General features: G+C 40.1%; 2 protein-coding genes across 6 annotated transcripts in view; one reads left to right on the forward strand and one right to left on the reverse strand.

Moving 5' to 3' along the window:
• nid2a (nidogen 2a (osteonidogen)) overlaps positions 1-728 on the reverse strand; it is a 46,583-nt gene extending 45,855 nt beyond the window's left edge. Inside the window, exon 1 of the mRNA XM_051427996.1 lies at positions 675-728. Coding sequence (XP_051283956.1) covers positions 675-713 — 39 coding nt within the window. The 5' untranslated portion in view covers positions 714-728. The remainder of the gene's footprint in view (positions 1-674) is intronic.
• Positions 729-6,205: 5,477 nt separating this feature from the next.
• Positions 6,206-21,219, forward strand: ptger2a (prostaglandin E receptor 2a (subtype EP2)). Of its 5 annotated transcripts, none has more exons than XM_051428019.1 (4): positions 6,206-6,378; positions 6,802-7,040; positions 7,935-8,843; positions 17,836-21,219. In XM_051428019.1, the coding sequence occupies exons 3-4, from the start codon at positions 8,019-8,021 to the stop codon at positions 18,124-18,126; spliced, it is 1,116 nt and encodes a 371-aa protein (XP_051283979.1). In that variant the 5' UTR covers positions 6,206-6,378; positions 6,802-7,040; positions 7,935-8,018; the 3' UTR covers positions 18,127-21,219. The 5 variants fall into 5 exon arrangements, with proteins under 5 accessions (XP_051283979.1, XP_051283978.1, XP_051283981.1 ...); XM_051428018.1 differs by having other exon boundaries at positions 8,006-8,843; XM_051428021.1 differs by having other exon boundaries at positions 6,802-7,036; positions 8,006-8,843.
• Positions 21,220-24,938: the final 3,719 nt, after the last annotated feature.

Raw genomic sequence — 24,938 nt, forward strand, 5'->3', positions numbered from 1 at the left:
TTAACAAGGTTGAAGTGTCAGTGGAAACGCATAGGGACTATATACATATATTTATTCTTAAAACAAACTATATAATGATCCCTTAGATCCAGATTCAAGTCTAAAGATTAATATCTGCAGTAAATAGTATTTCTCTGTATTTTTTCCTTTGAAGTCACTTCAATCATACAATTTACTATATTTTAATTTTTATTTAAATTTAATGTATTTTTTACTAAGTTATTCACTAATTGAAGGCCAGGGATGCAACCTTAAAATACTTAACCTTGTGCACCACCTAGTGGCTGCAACAGCACATTGCAGCATACAGCATGTACAGTGTACTCCATAATATTGGATATGAAACTATTAGTCAATTAATTAAAAAAATGATTTGCAGCTAAATAATTTCAGAGATTTATTGAGGTCTACTTTCAGCTTCTTAAACATGATGATCTGCTGCTTTTCTCTTATTTAGTATGATTGTAAATTATATATCTTTGGTGTTCGGACTGTTGAACAGACAAACAAGAACCTTTTATAGAATAAGTCCAAACATTTTATTTATATAGCCCAAAAATAACATTGATTTGCCCCACAGGGCTGTAAAATCTGTACAGCATAGGACACCCTCAGACCACTGATACAGATCAGGAGAAACTCCCCAAAAACCTGCTAACAGGGAAAAAAGAAACCTCAGGAAGAGCAACAGAGGAGGGATCCTCTTCCAGCATGGACAGACGGGCACTAGATACTGTGTGCACAAAATAAACAGGACAATTAGATTATAATAATAATAATAATAATAATAATAATAATAATAGGTAGGTGGATTGTCAGCATAAAGGAAGAATATAATGCAAAAGGATATCGAGCAACCACCGGACCGGACCGGACCTCCACTGTGGAGACCTGGACAGAGGACAGACTGCACAAATACACAAGAGGCGATACTGAAGCACACGACTCAGACAGATTGAGATAAGAGGGGAGGCTCAGTCTCTGGAGGACGAGGATCCAGATCCAAACATCTGGAATGAGGTACTGACTGCCAGAGGGGGAGAGAGAGAGGTCCCATGGTCTGTACTGTACTGGTACTGTACTGAGAGGACGTGTTTAATCTGTAATGAGAACAATTGTTAGTTGCAGCCCTGTTTGAACTGTGTACAACTTTAAAGGTCAATGCAGTGAGTCAATTATCCCACACACACAGACAGGATAACCCAGAGGAATGTGTTTGAACCACGTCAGTCAAATGGTATCAGTCCAGCTGAGCATGTGTTTCACTTGAAGACCAGACTGAGAGCAGAAAGCCCACCTGGATCTAGTACAGGCCTGGCTGAGCATTAAATCATATATAAAGTGTCTGGGAAGTATTTACACCTTCACATTTTGCACACTTTATGGGGTTAATCTAAAAATGTCACTATGGTAATTCATTAAACAGAAACAAAGACACGTTTCACATCCCTGTATCCTTCGATGTGTGTGTTCTTCATTCCTCCTGGCAGAGCCTATCAAGCTCATCAGATTGGATGGGGAGGTGAGCTGTGGAGCTGCTATCTTTCAGTCCTTAGATGTTTGCTGGAGTTCAGGTTTTAGCGGGACCATTCAAGGCTACCACTCCAGGTGATGAGCAGTACCTGGATCACATCAGAGGATCGTCTTTTGGGTTCCCTCTGTTAAACTGAAGGCGTGTCGTCATTCGCCTTTCACTCTGGTGAGACTTCTCTCTACAAAAGGCTACGATTTATGGAGAAATCTTCGAGTTCCCTGTAGCAGGTTCTCCTTCCTGTTTCTGTGCAGAGGCTCTGTTACAGTGGCTGCTGGGTTCCTGCTCTTCCTGCAGGGTTACTGGCTCTCTGTGGTTCACAATGAGGGAGCCCACTGTGCCCCTGGGAACATTCAAGGCAATACGAAAGAGTTTAAACTCTGTGCTTTAATACAAGTTGATTGCAGACCTTATAGAAAACAGGGGTGTGCCTTTTCTTAATCATGTCTAATCAACTGAATTTGGTACAGGTGGACATCCATGGATGTGTATTGTTTTTTTTTTTTTAAACCAAGGCACTGTAATAGAAAAATGCCTTTGAGTTGATTACAGTTTTTCTCAATTGTTAACACACAAATACTGGTACTTGAGACACAATGACCACAACATGTAACTCATGCACCAACCCCCTGAACCAATTCTGCTAAACTACAAGCACAATTCCTGCTTTACACTCAAACTGCAATTCTAAAACACACTTTTTTCAAAACACTACTCACAATTCTCTGCATTTGGCACAATTTTCATGAAGAAAATATCTTGTTTTCACAAGGAACACACTGTCATTCAAAATTCAAAAAAGTGAATTGCCCTACTATGCACACTGACTCATCACATGGGCAAACACCTGTCACACAGTTTTACAATTAGCAACCAGAGCTTTAGCATAAAAGGGCAACAGGTTAGGGTTAGATATAGCAGTTGATGCTTTTCATGGCTGGATTCGCCCTGCTAGGCGATATTTCCCCCGCTGCTTGGCCCGGGAAAACATTGCTTGTGATGTGGATGAGGTAATGTGGCCGGACCGAAACAGAAGAGAGGATGCAGCATAGTTTTTTTTTTTGTTTGTTTTTTTACTGTAACTGTATACAGTAAATTCTTCTGTTGTTTTGTATGTAGACCACTGTATGTGCAACTTTGTGTTGTTTGGGATGTTCACTGTGTACATTGTTTTTGTGGGAAAAATAAAATATATTTGTTACAGTGTATTTGTGTGTTCAGAGTATAAAAACAATATTCTCAAATATTTTACAACACACTTATGTATGTACTGTCTGTAGTAAGTGTAACACTGAACAAAAAAAAAGCCTAAGTCATTATGATGAATGGGGAAGAAGTGTTTTCCATTCATCAGTGTTTTACATTGAGCACATCAGTGTTCAACTGGTTCTTATAAATGTCTATTCATATGATGGTTTGTGTGTGTCATCTGAAAACAAAATACCATTTTGAGAAGAAATAACATTGTGTGAATGTAAAGTTTCATTTTGCAGGAGAATTGAGGGGTTTTGCCCATTGTGTGTGTGTTTTTTGATTTGTGTGTAGAGTTCTGAGAGTACCAGGCATGCTTTCAGAAAATGTGTGTAAACAATCGAGAAAAAACTGTAATCGATCCTGTTCGATTAGTTAATGCTTGTAGTTACCCAGAGCAACCTGTAGGTGGAGGCAGAGGCAAGGCTGAGATAATGAACCACACAGAGCATGGCAACAATGTGTGTGAGAACTATAATGTATGTTTTACTTTGTATATGTGAAAACATATGTGATAAACATATGTGATAGTCTGCAGTCTGTATTCAATGATCTAAATCTGTATTAACATTCAGGCAGAATACCCAAACACCCCTAATGTAATCTGATTACATGTTTACATTTGGACTTTTCTTCTCTGAGGATGTTTTCCAGTCTTGCAGTGTGTAATTACAGGCTGCTGACTGACTGACCGCCTTCATTTGTGACATCAGATATTCACCAGAATCAATGAACTCATCAATGATTCAGACAGGGACCATTAGCAGGCCGTAGCGCGCGCACACACACACACACACACACACACACACACACACACACACACACACACACACACACACACACACACACACACTAGTGTATTGTGTTGACATACAGGTGTGACGTAAGCAATGAAGCCTCGCAGTGGGACGCACAGAGAGACGTACGGCAAAGACTGTTCACCAGCAAAGCGGACCAGCGGATTTGTGGATTAAGACCTTGATCAATAGTTCAATTGCTTCTAAATAAAGAGCACGACAGTGAGGATCACTGCTTGAGATACCCACCCTAGTATCTCCTCTCAGTGTCTGTGGTGGAGCTCCAAAAAACTCTCAGCAGAGACTTTATCTTATTGATTTTGTATTGGATAGATGGAGAGGAGAGGAGGGTAAAGGAAAGACTATGGAAAGAAAGGAGGGGAATGGTGGGAAATGAAAGAAAAGACAAAGGAAAAAAAGGAAAAGAAAGGAAAAAATTAGATGAAAAGAAAGGAAGGAAAACAACAGATGAAAAAAAGGGGGAAAAATCACAAAAGGGAAAGGAAAATAGGGAAAGAAAGGAAATTAAGGGAAAGAAAGGGGAAGCAAGGGAGAGAAAAGGGAAGTAGGAAATGGCAGGAAATTAAAGAAAGGACAATGGAAAGGAAAGAAAATGAAAGGAAAGGAAAGGAAATTAAAGGGAAGCAACAGAGGAAACAAAGGAAAACAAAGTAAATAACAGGAATTTAAAGGAAGGACAAAGTAAAGGAAAAGAAAGGAAAATATAGGAAATTAAAGGACAAAGGAAATGGAAGAAATGTAAAGGGAAAGGAAGGGAACAGAAAGGAAAGAAAGAGAAAAGGGAAACAAAAGAGAGAAGAGAGGAAGGGGAGGAAAGGTATTTTGGTGTCACTAAGGGCAGAGGACAAGGTAAAAGAGGCCTCTGCTGCGTGAGGAAACAAAAATAGAGCGGATAGGAGGGTAAAACGAGACAGAGAGAGGAATGAACGGAGAGAATGCAAAGACAAAGAGAAAGAAAGAGAAACAACAGACAGACAAAGATAAAAAGAAACATAGAGGCAGGAAGTGCATCCTGTGTTTGATGGGTGCTGTCAAAACTAAACGTAAAATGTTTGCTTACTCACGCCACAACATCACAACACTTCATCAGCTGAAGCACTCCAGCAAAGCTCCCATCTGGAGAGAAGAAGAGGAGAGAGACGGAGTGAGGGAGGAAGCAGCGTAAGCGCCAATATGTCACAATTAAGAACCCGTTAATGGCCCCGAATAGAAGCACTCAAGCGCCGTCATTTCAGGGCTTTCAGCATCCTGTTTGGCATTTAATCTTCTCCTAAAATGAGTGAAAAAGTGTGATTAGAATAACATTTGAATGAATTATGGAATATTTGAAAGCTATTTTATTCCTTTATGTCTCATCCTCTCTGCACAAAATCATCCGTGTCCACCTTAAAACATGTTTAAAAAGCCCGGCACATGGCAAATTGTTCCGGTAATTTATTATTCATTCATTCATTCATCGTCTACCGTCTTAGGGTCAGAGGGGAATGAGATGGGGTTGAAGGCAACGAGACACGCCGGATATGTCACCAGTTCATGACGTCCACAGATAGAAAGACAAACAACAACCCGATGGGAAATCAAGGTCTCAGATCCAGGGAGGAAACCCAGGAGAACATACAATCTCCACACTGAAAGACACACAGGAAACCAAACACACATCTTTCACGCTTGGATACTTTGAATGTTTTGGTGTTTGAGTCATTGGGGGAAGACACACACACACATATGTCCACCCACACACAGACACAGAGGGCAGCATCATATTCCCCAGAATATCACATTACACACAGAAAGCAGTTTCTACATTATGATGGTTTTCCTCTTGTTATTTTTGGAGCCATGTTATCTGCAGGCCATGACTTCTGCACAGCGCCGTGTGTGTTTGGGATTATTTAGAGAAACATTGATTCAGAGACTGAAAAAGGATTTTTTTTTCTTTCATGCTATGCAAATTGTCTCCCTCACTGCATCACTTTGTGTGTGTGCGGCACAATTCAAGGCCGAGGTGATCCTCTGAATGATCCATTAATACACAGTGACAATTTATAGTTCTGTAAATGTCAAAATCATCAGTCTGTTCTTGTTTGTATGGATTACTGTGTAAAATAATTACATTAGTGCCGAGACAATTAGTCGTAATTTGGATTTTCGATGAACCCTTCATGTTATTAAGCAAGAAAAATCAAACATTTCCAGTTCTCCTGTGGTAGGATGCTGTTTTCTATCAATTTAAAAATAGTATTTTAGGATTTTGGACTATTTTCTTTCCACACACTGAATGATTTATCTAAAAAAATAATCTACAAATTTAAACTATGGTTAAAATAATTGTTTTGTGACTGCAACATTGCAAAAAAATTATGTATGTATGTAATTCAAAGCAAGTTTTCCAACACATTATATTCAATATCAAACATTAATATATAATTCTCTACATTTACAGACAGGTTGCACCCTGGAGCATTTCCAGCTCCACATTGAACTGAATGGGATTTTCTGGTAGCTTTTGAAGGTGAGGCGTGTGGCTGTTCAGCTCCAGCCTGTATGAAAAACTGGGAGGGGGTGGGTCTCTGAGTGACGTCACCGCATCAGTCCCTTGTACCCCGGGTCCATTCATGCCCGCCTCATCATAGTGCCGCGCGCCTCGACCTCTCCACACCTCACCGTTTGAATCCAGAGCCGCTGGAGTCGGGACGTATTTCTGTTACTGTGTCTGGACTGTAAAACACGGAATTTAAAAAAAAGGTCCACACTGCGGGGAGCAAGTTGTTACAATAGGTGAGGAACTTCATTATTTGGATGCGTTTTAGTCCACGCGGATGTGACACAAGTTGCCTCGCGCTGTCTTTCTCATTCGGGGCGACTTTAAAACAAAACTTCATGGAGAAAAAGTGTAAAATGGTCCTTTCTGTTTCAAAAGAACGATGCTGCCAGAGCTCGGCTGGAGTAATGTATGTTTCTAATTTATCTTCAATTCGGCACATATTAAATAAATGCAGCAGCTTGTTTTCACCAAATAAATTCAAACTTTAACTAGTTCCTGCTGTCAGTCGGCACGTTGTGTGTGCGGTACACACTCATGTTGCATTAACAGTAGACCTGACTCGTTCATTAATACTGAAGTTGTGTTCTGTGCCTACAATCAAAGAAACCGTGTCATTATTTAAAGTAATTATTCTTCTCACATGTCTGCTTTTACAGTGTTATCCAGCTTATATCGCAAGTGACACAAAATCTGCGTTCAGACTCTACAGCAGAGCGCTCCGCGAACACCTGGACACATCTGTCAGAGCGCTGGTCCGCGCTTAGGGGCACGCACCTTTTCACAGTTGTTAAGGGCTTTTCTGGCGGATTCAGGGACATCTGGAGCCCTAAAATTCAAACAGGCATCACCAGAGGCGGGGTGGGGGGACACGTCGAGCATTGGACAGGACAAGTAGGTGAGTCAGTGATCTGGCCGTTATACACCCAGTGAAAGTGAAGGCACGCTCATGCAAGTCATACAAGTGGAAGAGATGTGTAATATTAAGTCTGCTTTTATTTACTAAATAGAGAAACACTCACAGAGGACAACTTGTCAGCTGATGTGTGTTAACTGGTGAGACAGAAGGGGAACAAACTGGAGCAGAGTTCAAACCCTGGCTTTTTAATGCAAAATGTGTCTTCTTATGAGAGGAAAAAAAACTGTTCTCTCCTTTGTGTGTACGTGTGGGGTCACTAAAGTTATACAAAGACTCGAAAACATGAAATTAAAGTGGTGTGTATACTCAAAAGTGTTGACATTCAGTCAAAACAGTGTCTGACAGTAGGGAAGAAGGATGTTTACTATCCTTTACAAATGATTCAGGATCTCCTCGAGTCAGTAAACAAATGTTTGGGCCAGTTAGTGTAGTGGTGAAAATGCTGGAACGTATCCCTCCTTTATAGCCTTCCCTACAAGTTGGTTCAAGGCATTAAAATCTCCCAACAAATATGAAAATGATTGAGCTGCTTAAATGTTTCTCTTCTAAAACTTTGATAATCGCACAAATCGGCTGCAAGTAAAGAGTTTCATTTTGTTTTCTCAATTGTTTGAGGTGAATAAAAAAGCCAGAAAAAACTGAATCAATGGCTTTGCGACAGCTCAAGGTAATGTATTGTTGTTTGATTTGACCAAAACCCAAAGTTTATTATCATATACGATAAAGAAAAGCATAAAATCCTCACATTTTAGAAGCTGAAATCAGCAGATGTTGGACTTTTTTTACTGGATATGTTTGATCAAAATGTTATCAAAACTAATCAATGAAGCTCTAAATCTCACACATATTCTTTCATCCTGTCTGTTTAACCAGGATGGCTGCAGGCAACTTCTTGAGGACACATTATTGACACTTTTTTTTTTCTATTTCCTAATTAAAACCAGCAATTTTTCAGCCATGACGAATCTAACTCACGACAAGTGCCACACCCAACCGCACAACAACTCCAACGAGAGCCCAGTGATCAGCGCCATAATGTTCGCCTTTGGCATCCTTGGCAACGTGGCTGCCTTGGTGATCCTGGAAATCCGGCGGCGTAGAGACACAAGGACCGGGGATATGGGGCGGCGTTCGTTGTTTCAGGTCCTCATCACGTCGCTGGTGGTCACGGACCTGGCAGGCACCTGTCTGATCAGTCCGTTGGTGCAGATATCGTACGCGACTAACACCAGCTTGGTGGGGATGTCTGACAATCACAGTGTGTGTAGTTACTTTGGCGTCAGCATGACCTTCTTCAGCCTGGCCACCATGTCGCTGCTCTTGACCATGGCCCTAGAGAGAGGCTTCGCCATCGGCCACCCCTACCTGTACAGCCGACACGTCACCAAGAAATGTGCCTACATCACAATCCCGCTGGTGTTTTTGTTATGTACGCTATTCTGTCTTCTCCCTTCTGCGGGATTTGGTACGTATGTACAATACTGCCCCGGCACATGGTGCTTCATTGACATGAACCCAAAGGGAAAGGAGGACCGGGCCTACGCCAACCTGTACGCCTCTGTCATGCTGGTGCTGGTGCTGGCGATCGTGGCGTGCAACGGCTTTGTGGTGTACCAGCTGTACAAGATGTACCAACGTAGGAGGAGGAACGGTGGCTCAGTCATGGGGCCCGCCAGATCCAACAGCGAACGAAGGCATATGTCCATGGCTGAGGAGGTGGAACATCTTATCCTGCTGGTCTTCATGACCATCATCTTCATCATCTGCACGATGCCCCTGGTGGTAAGATGACGGCACATAACTCACATGCTTTAGATGTAAAAGTACACACACGTACAGTTTTAGGCGAGTAAAGCTGACAGCCAGTTGACCTTTGACTCTGAGGTGAATTCACTCTGTAATACTGACTTAGTTCGGGTTAAGTTGATTATAAAGCTCCATCCACCCTCACCACAGCTACCCAAAGAAATGTATCAGGAAAACACATATGTTAATCTTCAGCATAAAAGGCTGGTTCTGGATCAACTAACAAGTAAACAGCTGTTATTTCAATGTGTCAGATACATATTTGATCAACATTTAGGTCAATATAAGTATCGATTGGCCTCATTATCAGCAGATGGGGAAGACAATGTGATCGGGTCATGAACAATTAGTGCTTTCTTTGAGCAACAAGGTGCTAAGGTAGGATGTTACTCACCAAATTAGTAAGTCAGTAGTTGGGTGAGAGTATTGGTGCTTTTGGTCAAAGCCTCATGCAGCCATTAAGACCAGGAAAAAACATTTAAGTTCATGACACAAGCAACATTAAGAACGAATGCATGTTTTGTTGTGTGTGGAATCTTGTTTTCACTTTTTCAAAAGATAAAACCGCTCTGTGGTTATAAGCTGCATGCCTGCCAGCCAAGATATATATCAAGATATCCTCGCGTGCAGACACAATACGTGCGATCTGATGCATATCTGTGTGTCAATCGGCATTTATAGCATGTTGTGAGCAGGCAGCTCACAATAGACCGTTGTTATGATACTAAGCTGTAAAGAGGAAACACTTCATTTACAGCACATCTCACTCATCAGATAAACAGGTATGAATATGAGATGTATAGATATCATTTCAGTGTTTTGGCAGATGAACAGTGTCTTGTTAAATTTATATCAAAATGCATATATATGTTTTCAGTTCTGTGCGTTTGAAGGAAAATATAAATCACCATTTTAAGGTGCCATTTCTCTGGGGTTTGTATAAGAATATGCTGATTCTGGTGTAGAATCACTAGAATCATTGTAGTGGAGGCAGTTAAGGGAGCTATGTTAGCATCATTAGCAGGGAAGACGGAAGAAGTGTTTCAAAGGAAACTATTATTAGCTTTAAATTATGTTATTCCATACATTAACACACGTCGACAATTTAGATTTTAGTTTGAGAGAATTGTGCTTTGCATGGAACTAAAAGTCTCAATTACGGCTGCAGCTTTTGTCTATAAAGTGTCAAAAAATTGTGACAAAAACCCCTTTTATAATTTACCAGAGCTCAATTGCTAACTGCGAATAGCCTATTTTGTCCGACCAACAGTCCAGAACCCCAAAATATTTAATTAACTGTTTTAATGACGAAGCCAAACAACAAATCAAACACATTTGAGAAGCTGGAACCAGGAAATGTTTGGTATTTTAGTTTAAACAATATCTGAAACGATTATTTAATTATCCAAATAGTTGCAGGTGAATTAATCAATAAATCTACTAATCATTTCTGCTCTAGTCTCAATACCTTTTGCAAGGCAGTGTTCAGATTATACCTTTTTATAATTATGGTGAAAGTACACAGTCCAGTGGAAAACCCACCATGCAAACAGTAGAATTTACATAGAGTAAACTGTGTCACAGACCTTTTTCACAGCAGCCATTTTGACATTAAATCATAGGGTAAACCCAGGTGTCAACAATGATACTAAGTAAGGTTCTGCTCCATTCAGGTCAAACGGAGTCAGAGTGCTACTACTGTGCATGCTGGCTCGCTGGAAAGGCTCTGCACTAAATGGAACTGAGCCTTAATTGTGTCTTTAGGAAGTAATTTGGACAGATACCATAATGAGAAGATAAGAAGCTGTAATTCTACATTTGGTCTCAAATCTAACAACAAAAAAAACGTCTGTGATTGATGACTAATTGGGAGATGGACCTAATAATCATTTATCACGACGGACCGCAATAACATTTTAATAGGATCGACCCCATCACAGCAGAACAGCCTCTGAAACATGGTGTCCTGCACATTAATGAATTACACACAAGGGATGTATAAAGCGATAACAAACGCTAGCAGCAGCCGGGACAAGTTACTTTTTTGATGTGTGCTGGTTGCTGTTGGTTACCATGCACTGGCCGTGAGCCAAAAAAAGTTAAAGATAAATATTTAAGACAAGATTCTGATTAGCTGGCACAAAACTTTAAAGTTGTAATTTCAGTCAACTTTGACATATTTCAGATTACAGTATGGAGGGATGAATCAGAGTACAAATTTAACCCAAATGGCTCATTATCCAAACTATTAGCCATTAGCCCGTCTCAGTCGGGCCCCAGGGCAATCTGTTTGTAACCACCTCAGTTCTCAAAGTATCACTCTGGATTTCAAATGGAAAATCAATAACTTTCCCAGCAGTATATGATGCTGTGCACTTTATTGCAGACAACAGTAATGGGCCAATGTGCCATATTGTGCGCTGCTGCAGTCTTCGTCTCTGCAACGACTGGCGAATTCTGCATCATACTTAATTTAACAGCATCCACCACATCACAGTGACAGACCCCATGAAGACAGAAGCAATTGTATGAGCTCTGTGTTCTCACCACGTCGAGTCTGCTTGAACAGCAGCCATTTAGATCAAGTACATCGAGTGTATTTTGCTTTATATATTCCTTTAACCCAAGATAAAGCTAAAGCTGCAAAATAAAAATAAAAAACTGTATATGAAGGGGGCACGGTCTGTATCACAGAAGGGAGTGCATGAAGATGAAAATGGGTTCACAAAACCCCTCAAAGTCATTTAAATCTAAGTAGCATAATCAGATACTGTCTGTTGTATGTATGTCAGGGTCAGTGGTACTTCACCGTGTAATTAACTCAACATTAAAGCCACCACCGCCTCGGAAAACAGGCATATCCACAGGGCGTTTACAGTAAACTTATCATAAAGTGATCGTTTGAGAAGCATCACATTATTTGTGTCTATTTAAATGTGATGATTTATTGAACTGCCCTCCACTGTGCACCGTGTACCGGCTGTAGACCACTGTAGGCAGGTAAAGGTCACTGGTATCAGCTTCCGTCATTGGCCGTCTTCACTGCCTCATCAGGAGGGTGATGAAATAAATAACTTGAGTACAGTGAGGTTAGACAAGGACAGACAGAAAGGAGGCAGCGGGAGAGGAGAAGAGGAGATTGAAAGAGAGATAAACAGATTATGTCACAGCAGATACTCTCACCTCTCAAACTCAACCTCAAACTGAAGGCCTAAAATATATCCGTATATATATCTTTAGTGTTTGTGTTGACTTGTGTTACTTCCACTTCTGAGTGTCCACTTTACAAGTCCAAATCAAACGTAATACCTTGACGTGTTCTCCCAGATATTTAATGTTGCCATGGGAAGTGACAGCCAATGCAATGGAGCTGGGAAAAATGCATGTCTCCTAGCAACACCAGCCTTCAAATATCAGTCAACCGCTGCCATCGGAAACACCCACTCAAGAGAGTTGAAGCATACACATTGCTTCAAATTGAGACATGGTTTTATCTCCTTTTAAAATGAAAATGAAAATATACACAAAACATCTGCAGCTTTACTAGAATTCACAGTTCAGTTTGACTTTAAAAAGTAATAATCAATATCAGTGTGCATTTTCTGGATTATTAACTAACTAAGAGTGACACTTACATGCTGATATATATTTTTAGAACATCCATTTGAGTCCACGTTAAGTAGAAATTGGGTTGGTGTCGCAAATTCTTCTTTAGTTTTGTTGAATTAAACTTCAGCATAGAAAAGGTCTTCGTTCCACCCACTGATTACAGTCAGTGCATTAGCCGTTTTGTTCATTAGGCTGTGTATCTGCATCATCATGTCTGTTGTGTCCAGCTATTAGCCTGTCTTACCTTTATCAGATATCCAGCAACAGCCACCAGACCTTTCACCACTGCAGGCAGAGGTCATCATAACATTAATGTCAGCCATATATGATGAATTCTTCTTGTAATGGGAGTTCTGTGTCATACATACTAGTGAATCACTTACCTGTGGCTGTCGCATTCATCTCTCCTCTCCTCATATTTCTGCAGAATGGCCACATTAACTTATTGGTAGACATTCCCATTTGTTGCCCTGCAGGAAGATGTAGAAAACCTTTTACCATATTTCATTCAAAGCGCGCACTTAGTGATTGTGCCGAGGGGAGGGTTGGTCTCTCATTTTAAAAACAGCCACCCTCACGTTGAATTTCCTTTCCCATTCCTTTCTTTAACATCTAAAATGAAGATAAAAATGTCTTATCCACTGATGGCAACCATCGTACATTTGCAGTGTTTAGCTGGTGGTCTGTCCATAATGAGTTCTGGTGCCTGAGCAGAGCATTATATAGGACCTCAGTGGCCTCTTAGAAGATGTTTTTATAGAAGAGATGTCTGTAATTTGAGACATTTGCTGTGTTGATGTGGATAAAGCTGTGAGCTGTTGCATAGACAAAAGGAATGTGCTGCTGTATAGATTTGGATGGTTGCAGAAATTGTGGTAAGCTAATGAATGAGATGTCTTTGAGATGGCATTACTGGAGTTACCATGAGTAAATAAATGATTGAACCATGAACACATGCTAATGTGTGTTTGCCAAAAGGGTTGAGGCAGCAGTAGATACTTGTTGTGCAAAGATTTTTTTTCTGTCTTTCCAAAATCAAAGACACACATTATAATCAATAAATTAAGCTTCTTCTAACATGCAGTGGTAGAATGGGAAGCTAGACAAGCGTAGCAACAGCAACTCTGTATTAGAGATTTTAAAGCTGTTTTATATCCGCTTTGTGGTTGCACGCTTCCCAAAACTACACATTCAAAGGCTAAACAATAATACAAATGCATAATTCATCATGTGCTGTATATATACACTCGAGGGTGTCCAGCCAGCAATGTGATACCACAGTCTGAGGTCAGGCTATCACACACAGGCACACACAGATCATATTGCATTTTTCTGTGGGATGAAACTGTGCGCTGATGATGTGTTTGTGTGTGTGCCCTGTGCCTCCAGTTTTCTGTGATTGCATTAAAATTTGAAAAGGCCAGACCATATCCCTTTGGCACAGGAAGAGAAGCATTGATGAAGAGGTAGACATAGAGTAGGAAAGACTGAAAACATGAAATTATAATAGAGCAATGGGATTTGAATGGTGCTGTTGTTCCAGATACATAACTTTTGGGGATATTTTTTCACTTCAGTCGATAAGTTGTTCAAGTTGAACCTCATAACTTCATACACCAACTTTTCACCAGATAATGGCATGCATCTTTGAAATGAGATACTATAGTTTCTCACATTGACAATCAAATAAAGAAGATTAGCACACAGATGATCAACACAATAACAAACTTTGTTGATCAGGCGATGGCGTTTTGTTCTCTGAGCATCAACCCCTTGCAGACACTTCACAATAACACTTATATTGCGCAGCCCGTTGGTGCTGAGAGAGAAGAAGAAAATTGGCTCACAGTGTGAGTTGGATTTCACAGCTGTGCTTGAATGTAAAAAAAAAAATCTGTCTCCACACGCACACACAAGCCTTCGCCTACTCTGTTTTTGTCTCAGACACATGGCAAGGCCTGTCACTAATCACAGTAATGACCACATGTGGTTTAGTTTAAAATTATATTGGAATAAGCATGAAGTTCTTCACCTAAAGAAAAAAAAGACCTCCTTCATCACTCATTCCAAAGTTGTTTGAGCTTTTACATCTTTTTTATTTTTGAACTGCACGCAGATTTTGTTGTTCTAGTGATATAAGCTTCCTGAATGAGTTATGTAACAATTACCATTCCCCTGCAGTGCTTGAAAACAACGAGTATTTAAGAGCTTTCTCACCTGTCAACATGAACAGATGCTGATGTTCCCTCAAGCAAGACTCTTAACTGCCATTTGCAGCTGTGGAGTTGGTTGGGAAAATGTACTCAAAGAAATAACCAGCTAGTCTTCATGGCATCTATCCAGCCCCTGGGTTGTGTGACTTAGCAACAGGAAATTGGCTTAACGAGATTGCCATGACAATGTTGCCATAGCCATCTTAGGAAATCTGGTGTTTTTAAAGTCAAACCTGAGTCACTTTATCGAAAATGAAAAACTTTATAATAGAAGAGAGAGGAAAGAGTATTTGGAGCGAGACGGTGATAAAACAGTAAGAGAAGAAGGGGTGGGGGTGGGATGAAAGTAGAAAGGGAAAAAAAATGAACAATATCACAGGAGGGCGTAAGAGAGGCAGTGTTGTCTCAAAAGATTGACTTTACAGCCTATTGTGAGGTCCCTTTTCCCATCACGTTTCATTGGATATTGTTCCTTTCTGACCCTCAGAGAGAGAAGGAGCAGGAATTTCTAACCCCATGAACTAGTCATAGCTTCCATGGATTGTATTAAAATGCTGGTTCCCAACCTTGTGGTCATCAGCCCAGGGAGTTTACTGCTTTGCATTTCGCAGCAGTAGCTCATTTCACTTCCACAGACGAGGAACTAATAAGGGAAATCAGGTGCTTATTCTTGGCCTCAATGGTGCTAATAAAAACAGCTGTGTTCATTAGAAAAGGTCAGAGACTGTGTAATACAGCAGTTATTGATCAGAGATTCAGATACCAGTCATAGGAATATGTGTGGGTAATACAGGGAGGCGGTGATTTATTGCCAAGATTTAAAACATATTTTTATTATTCTGCAAGACGAAAGTTACCCTATTTGGTCAAAATTGAGATAAGGCAGGGGCGCCCCATGCACGTCTGGAGTCTTTATCGCAGCAGCCCAGGTTCGATTCCAACATGCGGCCCTTTCCCCTCTCCACCCACTGTCCAATCAGATAAAGGCATAAACCCCCCACCCCAAAAAAACATCTTTACATTTTTGTGTGCAGTAATTACAAAACCAAACCACAGGAACCACCAGAAGTTATTCTTTGGCAAATTATTGATAAAAGAATAAGTGGCTGTGTGAACATTTATTCAGTTTATTAAGCATGAATTGAGGCTAAATCTAGTTGGGTTTTTTTAATACTGTCCTGGTCTGTGTTGTTTGTGTTTTTTGAGCCTCACCGGGCTGTAAATGATCAAATGTTCAAACCAGGCTCCTCTTGATTTTATGTCAAGTGGAAAACATTTGTTTTATTAGTCAAATTATGTAGAAAGTTCCCAACAATCCTAAAAATTATTTCATTATCTTTGTATGTAAACCAACTCAGCTGGATCTCAGCATGGGAATCTCCATTTGGCTTGGCCATTATATTTCAAGATCTGCCTCTCAGCCCCTCCTAAAACCACAAAATACACACATGTTCACATTCTCAGTGATTTTATAGGCTGCCTGTGTTTGCCTCCGCAATCATTCTGAAAAGCAAACAAAATTACACCGAGAGTCAATTCCAATATCCTCTTTGAATTAGAGCGTTACTCTGTTCTCTGCAAACACACAGGATGTGTGTGCTGGGATTGGTGATGGTGCTTCTGCATGGAAGAGGATGAAAATAGGGAGTGTGCTTTTTTGGTCAACATCCAGAAGTGACTATCTCCAGTTAATGTGAGCAAACACATATTTAGACTAATAACTGAAGTACACACTGATGTGACGTTTGTCTTTCTGGTGCTGATGCTGGTAATTGGTAATAAGTTTCCTTGGAGACAACTTTTGCCATTTTGCTATACCCGCCATTCAACACATTGATCGTAATGTACGGTGCAGAGAGGAAACATTGCTGTCTTACAAAAAGAGCAGCTTTTCACTAGGCAATAATACAATAGCAATATGCATTGGTAAAATAAAATCAATTAGACTTAAAGCGTAAAAGTATGCTGCTTCAGGGTATATTTATGTGCATGAACCACCTGTGTAAACAGCTGCACTGACTTTAAATTAGAGCGGATCTGTCTCTTCAGACGGACGTGAGACAGACGACTAAAAAATGCAGCTGAAACGGCTCCTGTGTCTAAAGACTTGCTTTAATTAAGTGCCGATGATGAAATGCAGACCAAATAAAGTCACGCTTTCTTTTAAGTTTTGTTTTTATGCTCGCCCCCTCTCTGGTGTGCTCTCTTTTCTTTCTCCCTCCCTCTACGTACGTTTTTACCTCAACATCCCGGCCAATTTATATGTTTGGGGGACAAACAGAGAGCAGCATCATGGCTAAACTAAAACTTAAATATTGTGTGATCTAAAAAACAGACCTAGTGTCTATCTTTATGGTGTACTCATTCAGAGTTGACAACAGTTTTCTGTATGGGGTGGATTACTAACTTGCTGAACTGGCAGGATCAGAAACAAAAGGTCATTGGTTTCTGAAATGTCCCTCTTCCTCTTTCATGTATTTGGATGACAGCGCGTCCTCAACAATGGAATTACATATGTTGTCATAACAAAACATCGGTCAGCAAACCGATCATTTAAAAGGTCCCATATTGTAGAAACTGTGCCTTTAAACTAGCTGTCAGGACTCTGGTAATGTTGGCAAGGTTCTCCTCTATGCCTCAACTCTCTGGGATCTAATAATAATAATAATAATAATACATTAAATTATTAGAGGCGCCTCTCTGGGCACTCGAGGACACCGTACAACACCAAAAAAAAAAAAAACAGCAAGCAATCAAACGCTACAGTCTTTCCTAATGCACAGATATCCTTACTTGTCCTTAAATTAGCTGCAAACTACTGCTAACTGCCGTTAGCTCGTTAGCTATCGAGCTAAAAATTAGCAGGAAGATAAACATATACGATGAGTATCAGCTTGGCATTTTAACAGATAAATGGCTTTAATTTCTATTGTCATTCTCCATGAGAGGCTGTCCCAGTACTCTCATTAACTGGTCCAGGTCTTTATCTGTTAGTATTGGATTCAAACCAGGATGTTATCTAGGATGTGACACGGCTGTCTGCGTGTCGGTCATGGATGGTAGTAACAGAGGGATTATACTTTTCCAGCTAATTCAACACACCTCTCCCTGCCTCTTCTTTATCTCTCCCTCTATCCATCTCTCAGATCCGGGTCTACATCAACTCTATATGGGAAGAAAAAGAGTCTCACCATCTGGACCTGATTGCCCTCCGCTTTATCTCTATCAACTCCATCATCGACCCCTGGGTCTTCATTCTCCTCTCCCCCAGCGTGTTGCACTTTTGCTGGGGCTCCATCTGCCGGGCCTCCCTGGGGATCCGGAGGGGTTCAATTTTTATGTCATCGGTGGCCAAAGACAGTACTCCGGCTAACCTCGAACTGTCTCGCCCAACGCTGGAGTACATCGAGCAATTTCACTCTGTGGAAACTCTATGACCAAAACAGTATTTTGTTCTTTGATATTTATATTTATTGGACACAGGATTGGATCACGTGTTAGTGATCATGTGAGTGGAGCGGTTTTGTGAGAACATCTCTGCCGTGGGTGGAGTTTCTTATCTATTTCATGGGTGTTTCCACTAGATAATGGCCCTTTCTGTTGTCTGTCTACTCATAAACATACCAGTTCTGTCAGCTGATGGCCGCCACTCACCATTTGCAGGAAGTTTCCCTCCACTTCTAGCTTTTGAGCGAATGCATGCTAAATGCATAATGACTTCTTTTGAGCTATATATTTTAAATGTAAAAACTCAACATTTTGCCTCCTTCGCTGCTTATATTTTATGCCAATTAATCGATTAAATAAAAAAAGGCTGCTGATGGGAGCTGGTAAAAGAAAGAAAGAGACTTCATTCAGGTTCTGTGATGGTCTGGAACAAAGGACATGAGACATACTGAAGACATTCATCTATCAAAGTGTCTAAAATGGGATTAGCTTTCGATTCAGCACAAACAGTGAAGGAAGAGGTGCTTGTACAGCCTTCTCTGATTCTGCTTTCCAAACAGTTGTTTCTGGGCCTGGAAACGGTGAGATGTCACATACATGCATGAATTACATGGCGTATACATGTATTTGTATAGAGCACAGTCAAAGAAAATCCTGCATGGAGCCCATATCAGGTTAAGAAATGAAGATAAACTGAATGGTGCGCCTACTAAAAGTAAGCACATTCAGATTCAAATGGGTTCATGTAAGAAGGTAGTGTGGTGGGGTACATACAGTACATGTTAAAGGTCTCAGACTGCCAGAGGATGCGTTGCCACATGAAAGCAGCAAAGTGATGCATTTTAGAACGAGGTCACTGTAGCATACCTAGATATAATCTAGACAGCAGACATGTTTATACAATGTAAATGAGGCCTCAAGTGTTTGATATTTGCAGCTTTTGAACACAATTATAGGCCATCATCTTGAGAATATTATCACCTCTGAGCTTCCTAACCCCTGACCTTAACCTCTGGTCCGCTTTGGTAGCCTTTCACCCTCACACTCCTACCAGATTCCTGCTGGAAAAGGTCAAAGGGCAACAGGCCTAGAGAGACTTTCTGGTGTACAAGCTTAGTCACAACTTTACTTAGGGAGTGGCATGATAAACACAAACAAAAGGTTATGTTGATTGTAGTGACAATATTCCATTTATACTGACACATACAGTATCCTGCATATAATATTATATAATAATATTTTATAAAACGTTCTTTATATGAGACTGCAGTTACCTTCTGACTTGAAAACGTGCGCTTCTTATATAAATAACAGCAGAGAGCAAATATTCTTGCAGAATCTGGTTTATGAAATACTAAATGAATGATAGCATACAATTGTTGTTGTATGGTACATGGACGATACAAACAAAAATGGCGACCCACGCATAAAAACATTGTCAAAAGCTCCACAGGGTACCTTTAACTGTTTGGTTGTATTGGAATTATTAGAAAACATTTTGTGGAAAATCCTGTTAAAAATAAAAGTCTTAATTATTTAATAGGATAATAATCTAAATTTCCAAAATGTAATATTATTTATACAATAAACAATCTAAAATGTATTGAGCCTGTAGGTTGTTGACATTAATTGTCTGTCAGCCTTAAAAAGTACCACGTTTTGTTTTCAATTTGTGCCATAAATCAGTTCTCAGTTAGTACACGAGTCATTTTGGGACAGAACTCTTAGCAACTTTAAGATGTTTGCTCTGTAACTTGCATTATTTTCTCCTGCCAGGTACACTTTGTTCTGTCGCATTGCCTGAAGTGCCATTTGAACTGTATTAGTTTTACTTGGGAACATCTTTAAAATGTTATTCTTATTCAACGTGTGTCTTTCCAGAGGACCACCATTCATAAGGGACAGAGGACGTCCACTTAATTACTCATAGACCAGATGGAAAACGTCATGATTACAGTCTCTGATGAGATCCTCATGCTGTTGAAACAAGTTCAACTGCCAACTAAAGCAAACCCTGAAGATGCAGGTTTGCTTTACAGGTCAACTAAAAAAAAAGTCTCCCTCTGCCATAGACTCCATTAGTCAGTCTGCAGTTAGCCTATACAGTTAATGTGTTATGAGATCTGCTGCCCAACAATGTCAGTTCTAACTGGTGTGCCGATGAAGTCCGATGCCCTTTCGAGTTTCCTGGAAAAACCAGGGCAGTTTTTCCCACTTCGTTTTTTTTTTATTTGCATACTGGTAAAAGTTACACATAATTGGATTCATACTGGGTTACATTATACGACCCCGTGGGGAATCGCAACTATTACAGCATCCCTTCCTTTAAAATTAATCACATTTACACAGGGTTCCAGTTCCTGGCAAGAAAATAAGCTACTACAGATTTTTGTGGGGTCTCCGGGTAATTAATCTCTCGAAATAGGAAAACACTGTGCAGTCACTCGGGTTATCCAACAGCAGGAGAGAAGATTTCGGTCCTTGAATGTGTAAAATGTGTGGAAACAAAACTACAAGTTCTCAATTATGTGTCATTTTAGAGGATACCAGAAAATGTAAACTTTTGTGTGAGTGTGTGAGTGAGTGAGTGAGAGAGAGAGAGAGAGTGTGACAGAGCACTGACATTGTTGTATCTATTGTGTTGTGAGAACTGCAGTTTATTGCCTCTGCTGGTCTGTTGTTGGTTCTGAGCTTGGCATAAAAACGTTCAGTGTTTACGACACTGACTTACTGCTTCCTGTGGATGTTGTGTGAGTTTTGCTTTTCTGTATGTGTGTGTGTACGTGCCAGTGTCTTTCTCTGTTGCGTTTTTGTGAGAGTGCGTATGTATTATTGCATATTGCAAATATGCAAGGCTTACATGCTTGTGTCCATGTGCCTACAATTGGTTCAAGCTTGTGTGTGTGCATGTGTGTGGGAGTGACAGCACTGAAATGTAATGATGTCGAACAAGAATGCTACCTACTTGGATGTCTTGTACTCTGTAATTATAAAGTACTGTAGATGAAACTGAATGCACTGAGCACACAAGTGTGTATGTGTGTGTTTTATGTCTTGTGTAAATAAACATCTCATCCACTACATATACTGTCCAACCTGCTTTCTAACCCTTTTCCTCCACACACACACACACACACACACACACACACACACACACACACACACACACACACACACACACACACACAGTTTGTGGATGGGTTCCAGATGTGGAGAATATAGTTGAATCTTTCAATTAGGCGGTGTGTGTGTGTGTGTGTGTGTGTGTGTGTGTGTGTTTCAGTTGCTGTATGTCTGCCTTGAGGAATTTTCCCCTAAACATCACTCTGAGACGTGCTGCTTTGTTCGTGTTGTGTTTGCCTCATTTGAACGCACAATGTTTCTGTGGCCAGTGTGTTGGGTGCGAGCATTGATTAGATCAGCCCATGTGGGCTTTTTACAGCAAATCAGCAAATCAACAGGAAGTCAAGAAGTGTCTCAAGATTTTAATCAGCCTCCCTTGTTTTGTTTGCAGCCACAGTTTTAGGGTCCTAAATGTGCTCATTGTTTAGTTTTTACCTTCATCACACTTTATTAAAAGGACCAGTGTGTAGTGTTTAGTGGTGTAGTTGCAGATTGCAACACCCTCGCTTCACCCTCCCCTTCCAAGCGTGAAGGTGAATGCCTGACAATGATGGACTTCACTATTTAGTCAACTGTTTTACAAACTGCTGTAAGTTAAGCAAACATACAATCAGCGTCTGAAATTCTGCAGTACTGAAGCGACTTGCCACAGACGTCACACGACTTCTTCTATGAGTCATAACTCAACAAATCAGAGCCCACAGACATGACGCCCTCCTCGTCGGATACAAGGGTAAATGTGCATCAATTTGTTTAAAGAAACAAAGATAAAAAGGCATGTCTTCTTCAGTTCATGGCTCAGAGCTGTCAGATTCAGAGGAACTGCTATCAGACTGCTGCAGCTTAAACACACAGATAGTTTAAAGTTCAATATGCAGGACGGGCCTAACCACTGCTAAAAAAAATCCTAGAGGAAACACTGAATATTATTTTGTATATTTTATGAGCCACTAATCTTGTAACTCAGTGTAACACTAAAATGAAACAATTTCTTTTGAAGTCCCTACACCCTTGTGGTATAAATCTGAATACATAGTCTGTATTTTTGTGATATTAATAAACAGAGGTAGCAGTTTTGCTTTCTTCCTGTGGGGCAGAGAGGTGACCACACCAACCACCAGAAACTCTTTTCACCATCTAATTTCATGATGTGTTCTCACTCTGTTCCTTCTTCTCCTCTTCTTGTAACATTTCCCTTCTCTCCTCTCCTCTCACCATTAGCCAGTGAATGTGAGATAATCTAATTGATCAAAAGTTATGATTAAGGTGGAGACGTATATATAAATATAAATGCCACAAGCCATTTATATGCCCATCTCTCTTTCAGTCCATTTGGCAAATTAATTTATCTTGCTCCCTCCTTCTTTCTTTTCATCTGTCTCTCCAAACTAAGAGCCCCTTGGCATCAGGCACTCGTGTGAACAGTCTATCAGAGAGAGTGTGTGTTAGTGCATGAAAGTGCGAGTGGCTGCATGTGCATATTTATTAGTTATTAGAGATGGACCACCCAGTGCCTGATCATTGTACTGCAGTATGAACTAACGTATTAAAACTGTTATTAGAACATGAATGTATGTGATAAATTAAACTCTTGAGAAAAGCATCTGTCTTCTAGTCTAGACTAATTGAGACTTCCTGTGTCTTTGCATGCTTTTTAGAGGAATTACAGGTCTTTCCTCTGATAAAAACAGAAGCAACGATTACCACAGTGAAGATTAGTATTTACTTCAGCCCCCACGCTCTTTCCCTGTAAAAGTCATCCTGCCTGCCTCCCACTGATTTATAAAGACAAGCTTCGAGGGTTGTTGCATAGAAAGCTGCAGTGTTATTTCCTGTGCAAATCAATTGTGTCTGTGTTTGCCCTGCTAGGAAAGGCCAAAGTGTCTGCAGTGAAAAATGTCTACAGATGAAATAACTATACTGAGTGTAGAGCAGTCATTCGTAGTGATTACAGTTAGTGACTAGCTGGTGACCACAGTGGAGCATTTAGCAGCTGAAGAGACACATATTTACTCAGAAGTTGGTGAAGTCCAACAACAGAGCAAAAAGGAGAGAGAATATTGGACTTACATTCACCACATGGACATAAACATGACTCTATGTCCGACCACTGTGTAAATAAACAACTTTAACAGGCGATAATTAGGGATGCACCAATACCAGTATTGGGTCTGATAATTGTAATCAAAAAACCGATACCACTTTATGGCACTTTGACGTTAGGTAACCTCTCGTTAGTTGAGCAGGTAGGTAGAGGAGAAGCAATGTCAGCAGATTAAACATATGTTAATCAACTTTTAGCAACATGTAATTTGTCGCTGTCAGAAAGTGAGGTACACAAATGCTTTGAAAAGACTTTTGTGTGCTGATACTTATTTACAGTACCACTACAGCTTAACATTGGAGGTAAAGTATTTCAATTCACATTAACACAAAGTAATCATTATATGCTCCATATATTAATTAATATTAATGGTCTATATATTTTCTAAGAGTAGCAAACTGAGGAAAAGTTAGGAAATAGAAAAGATCCCACAATTCAACTGTAATATGTCTTCAAAAAAGATATGAATTAACAAATTCAACCTACATTTTTACAATGAGCCATGAGATATGACTTCAAAGACATGTTCTCACTGCTGGTCTCACACTAAACAGCGGTACTAGCTGATCAGACTCAGGGTAATAATATCCAGTGACACCTCCTTATTAAGCTCACACCATCTACAATCAAACTGTGGCCATTATGGGATAACAGGACCAAAGTATTGAAAGTCAGACTCAAACCTGCGCTGTCAAAAGCACACCTCATTTGATTATTTTGAGACAAAAATGTAATTTCCCCCTATAATTACCCGTAATTCTGTATCATGCTTGCTTTGTGTCAATTAATGTCCCACCAATAAACAATTACATCCAACTGACCAACCAGACATCTGGAACACATCAGCCTTAACTGAGTTTATGCAACATAATTGATTAGTTGATTAATTAACCCTGTCTATTTAATTGGATAATCTCTTGTCTTCTTGTGTTTTGATTAGGTCAGAGGAAGGAAGTAGCTGACGTGTGTGTTGAGTTTGTATTTGAGAGTGTGCAGATTACTTTGCTGATTGACGAAATATTAAAATGGATGTTTACGACCCCTTTGACCCCTGGGCCTAAATATTCAGAGAGTAAAGTCAAAATATTATGAGAAAAAAGTCAAGAATAACGTTAGATTTTGGTCCCACTTGTCATACTATCACAATAGGGAGGAAAACTAAAATTCATGAAGGTACCAAACCATTCAAACCTTAAACAAAGAATACAATTTGTAATTTTACAGTGAAATGGGAGCATTGCAGTGAAAAGAAAACCAGGAGAAATGTGATGACCCCCTTTTGAACACTGTGTAGCAGCATCATTATTAACCAGCTGCATGCAAGCTGAATAGGAGCAATTAACACAAATGAACGGGAAATTACAACAATCCAGATGAGACTTTTTCCACATCTGAGAATAAGAGAAATGGCTTCATTTTGGCTATGGCCTTAAGCAGAAGGGAGCTGGCTTGCAAAGCAGAGCGTTTGTTGTATGTGAAAGTCAAAAATCATAACGCTGTGTTTTAATGTTTTAAGGATTTGTTTTAGAGCTCCAGCCAGATGATCAAGCCAAATTATATTAGTCTTTTTCATTT

The sequence above is a fragment of the Dicentrarchus labrax genome, unplaced genomic scaffold, assembly GCF_905237075.1.
Source record: "Dicentrarchus labrax unplaced genomic scaffold, dlabrax2021, whole genome shotgun sequence".
Lineage (NCBI taxonomy): Eukaryota > Metazoa > Chordata > Actinopteri > Moronidae > Dicentrarchus > Dicentrarchus labrax.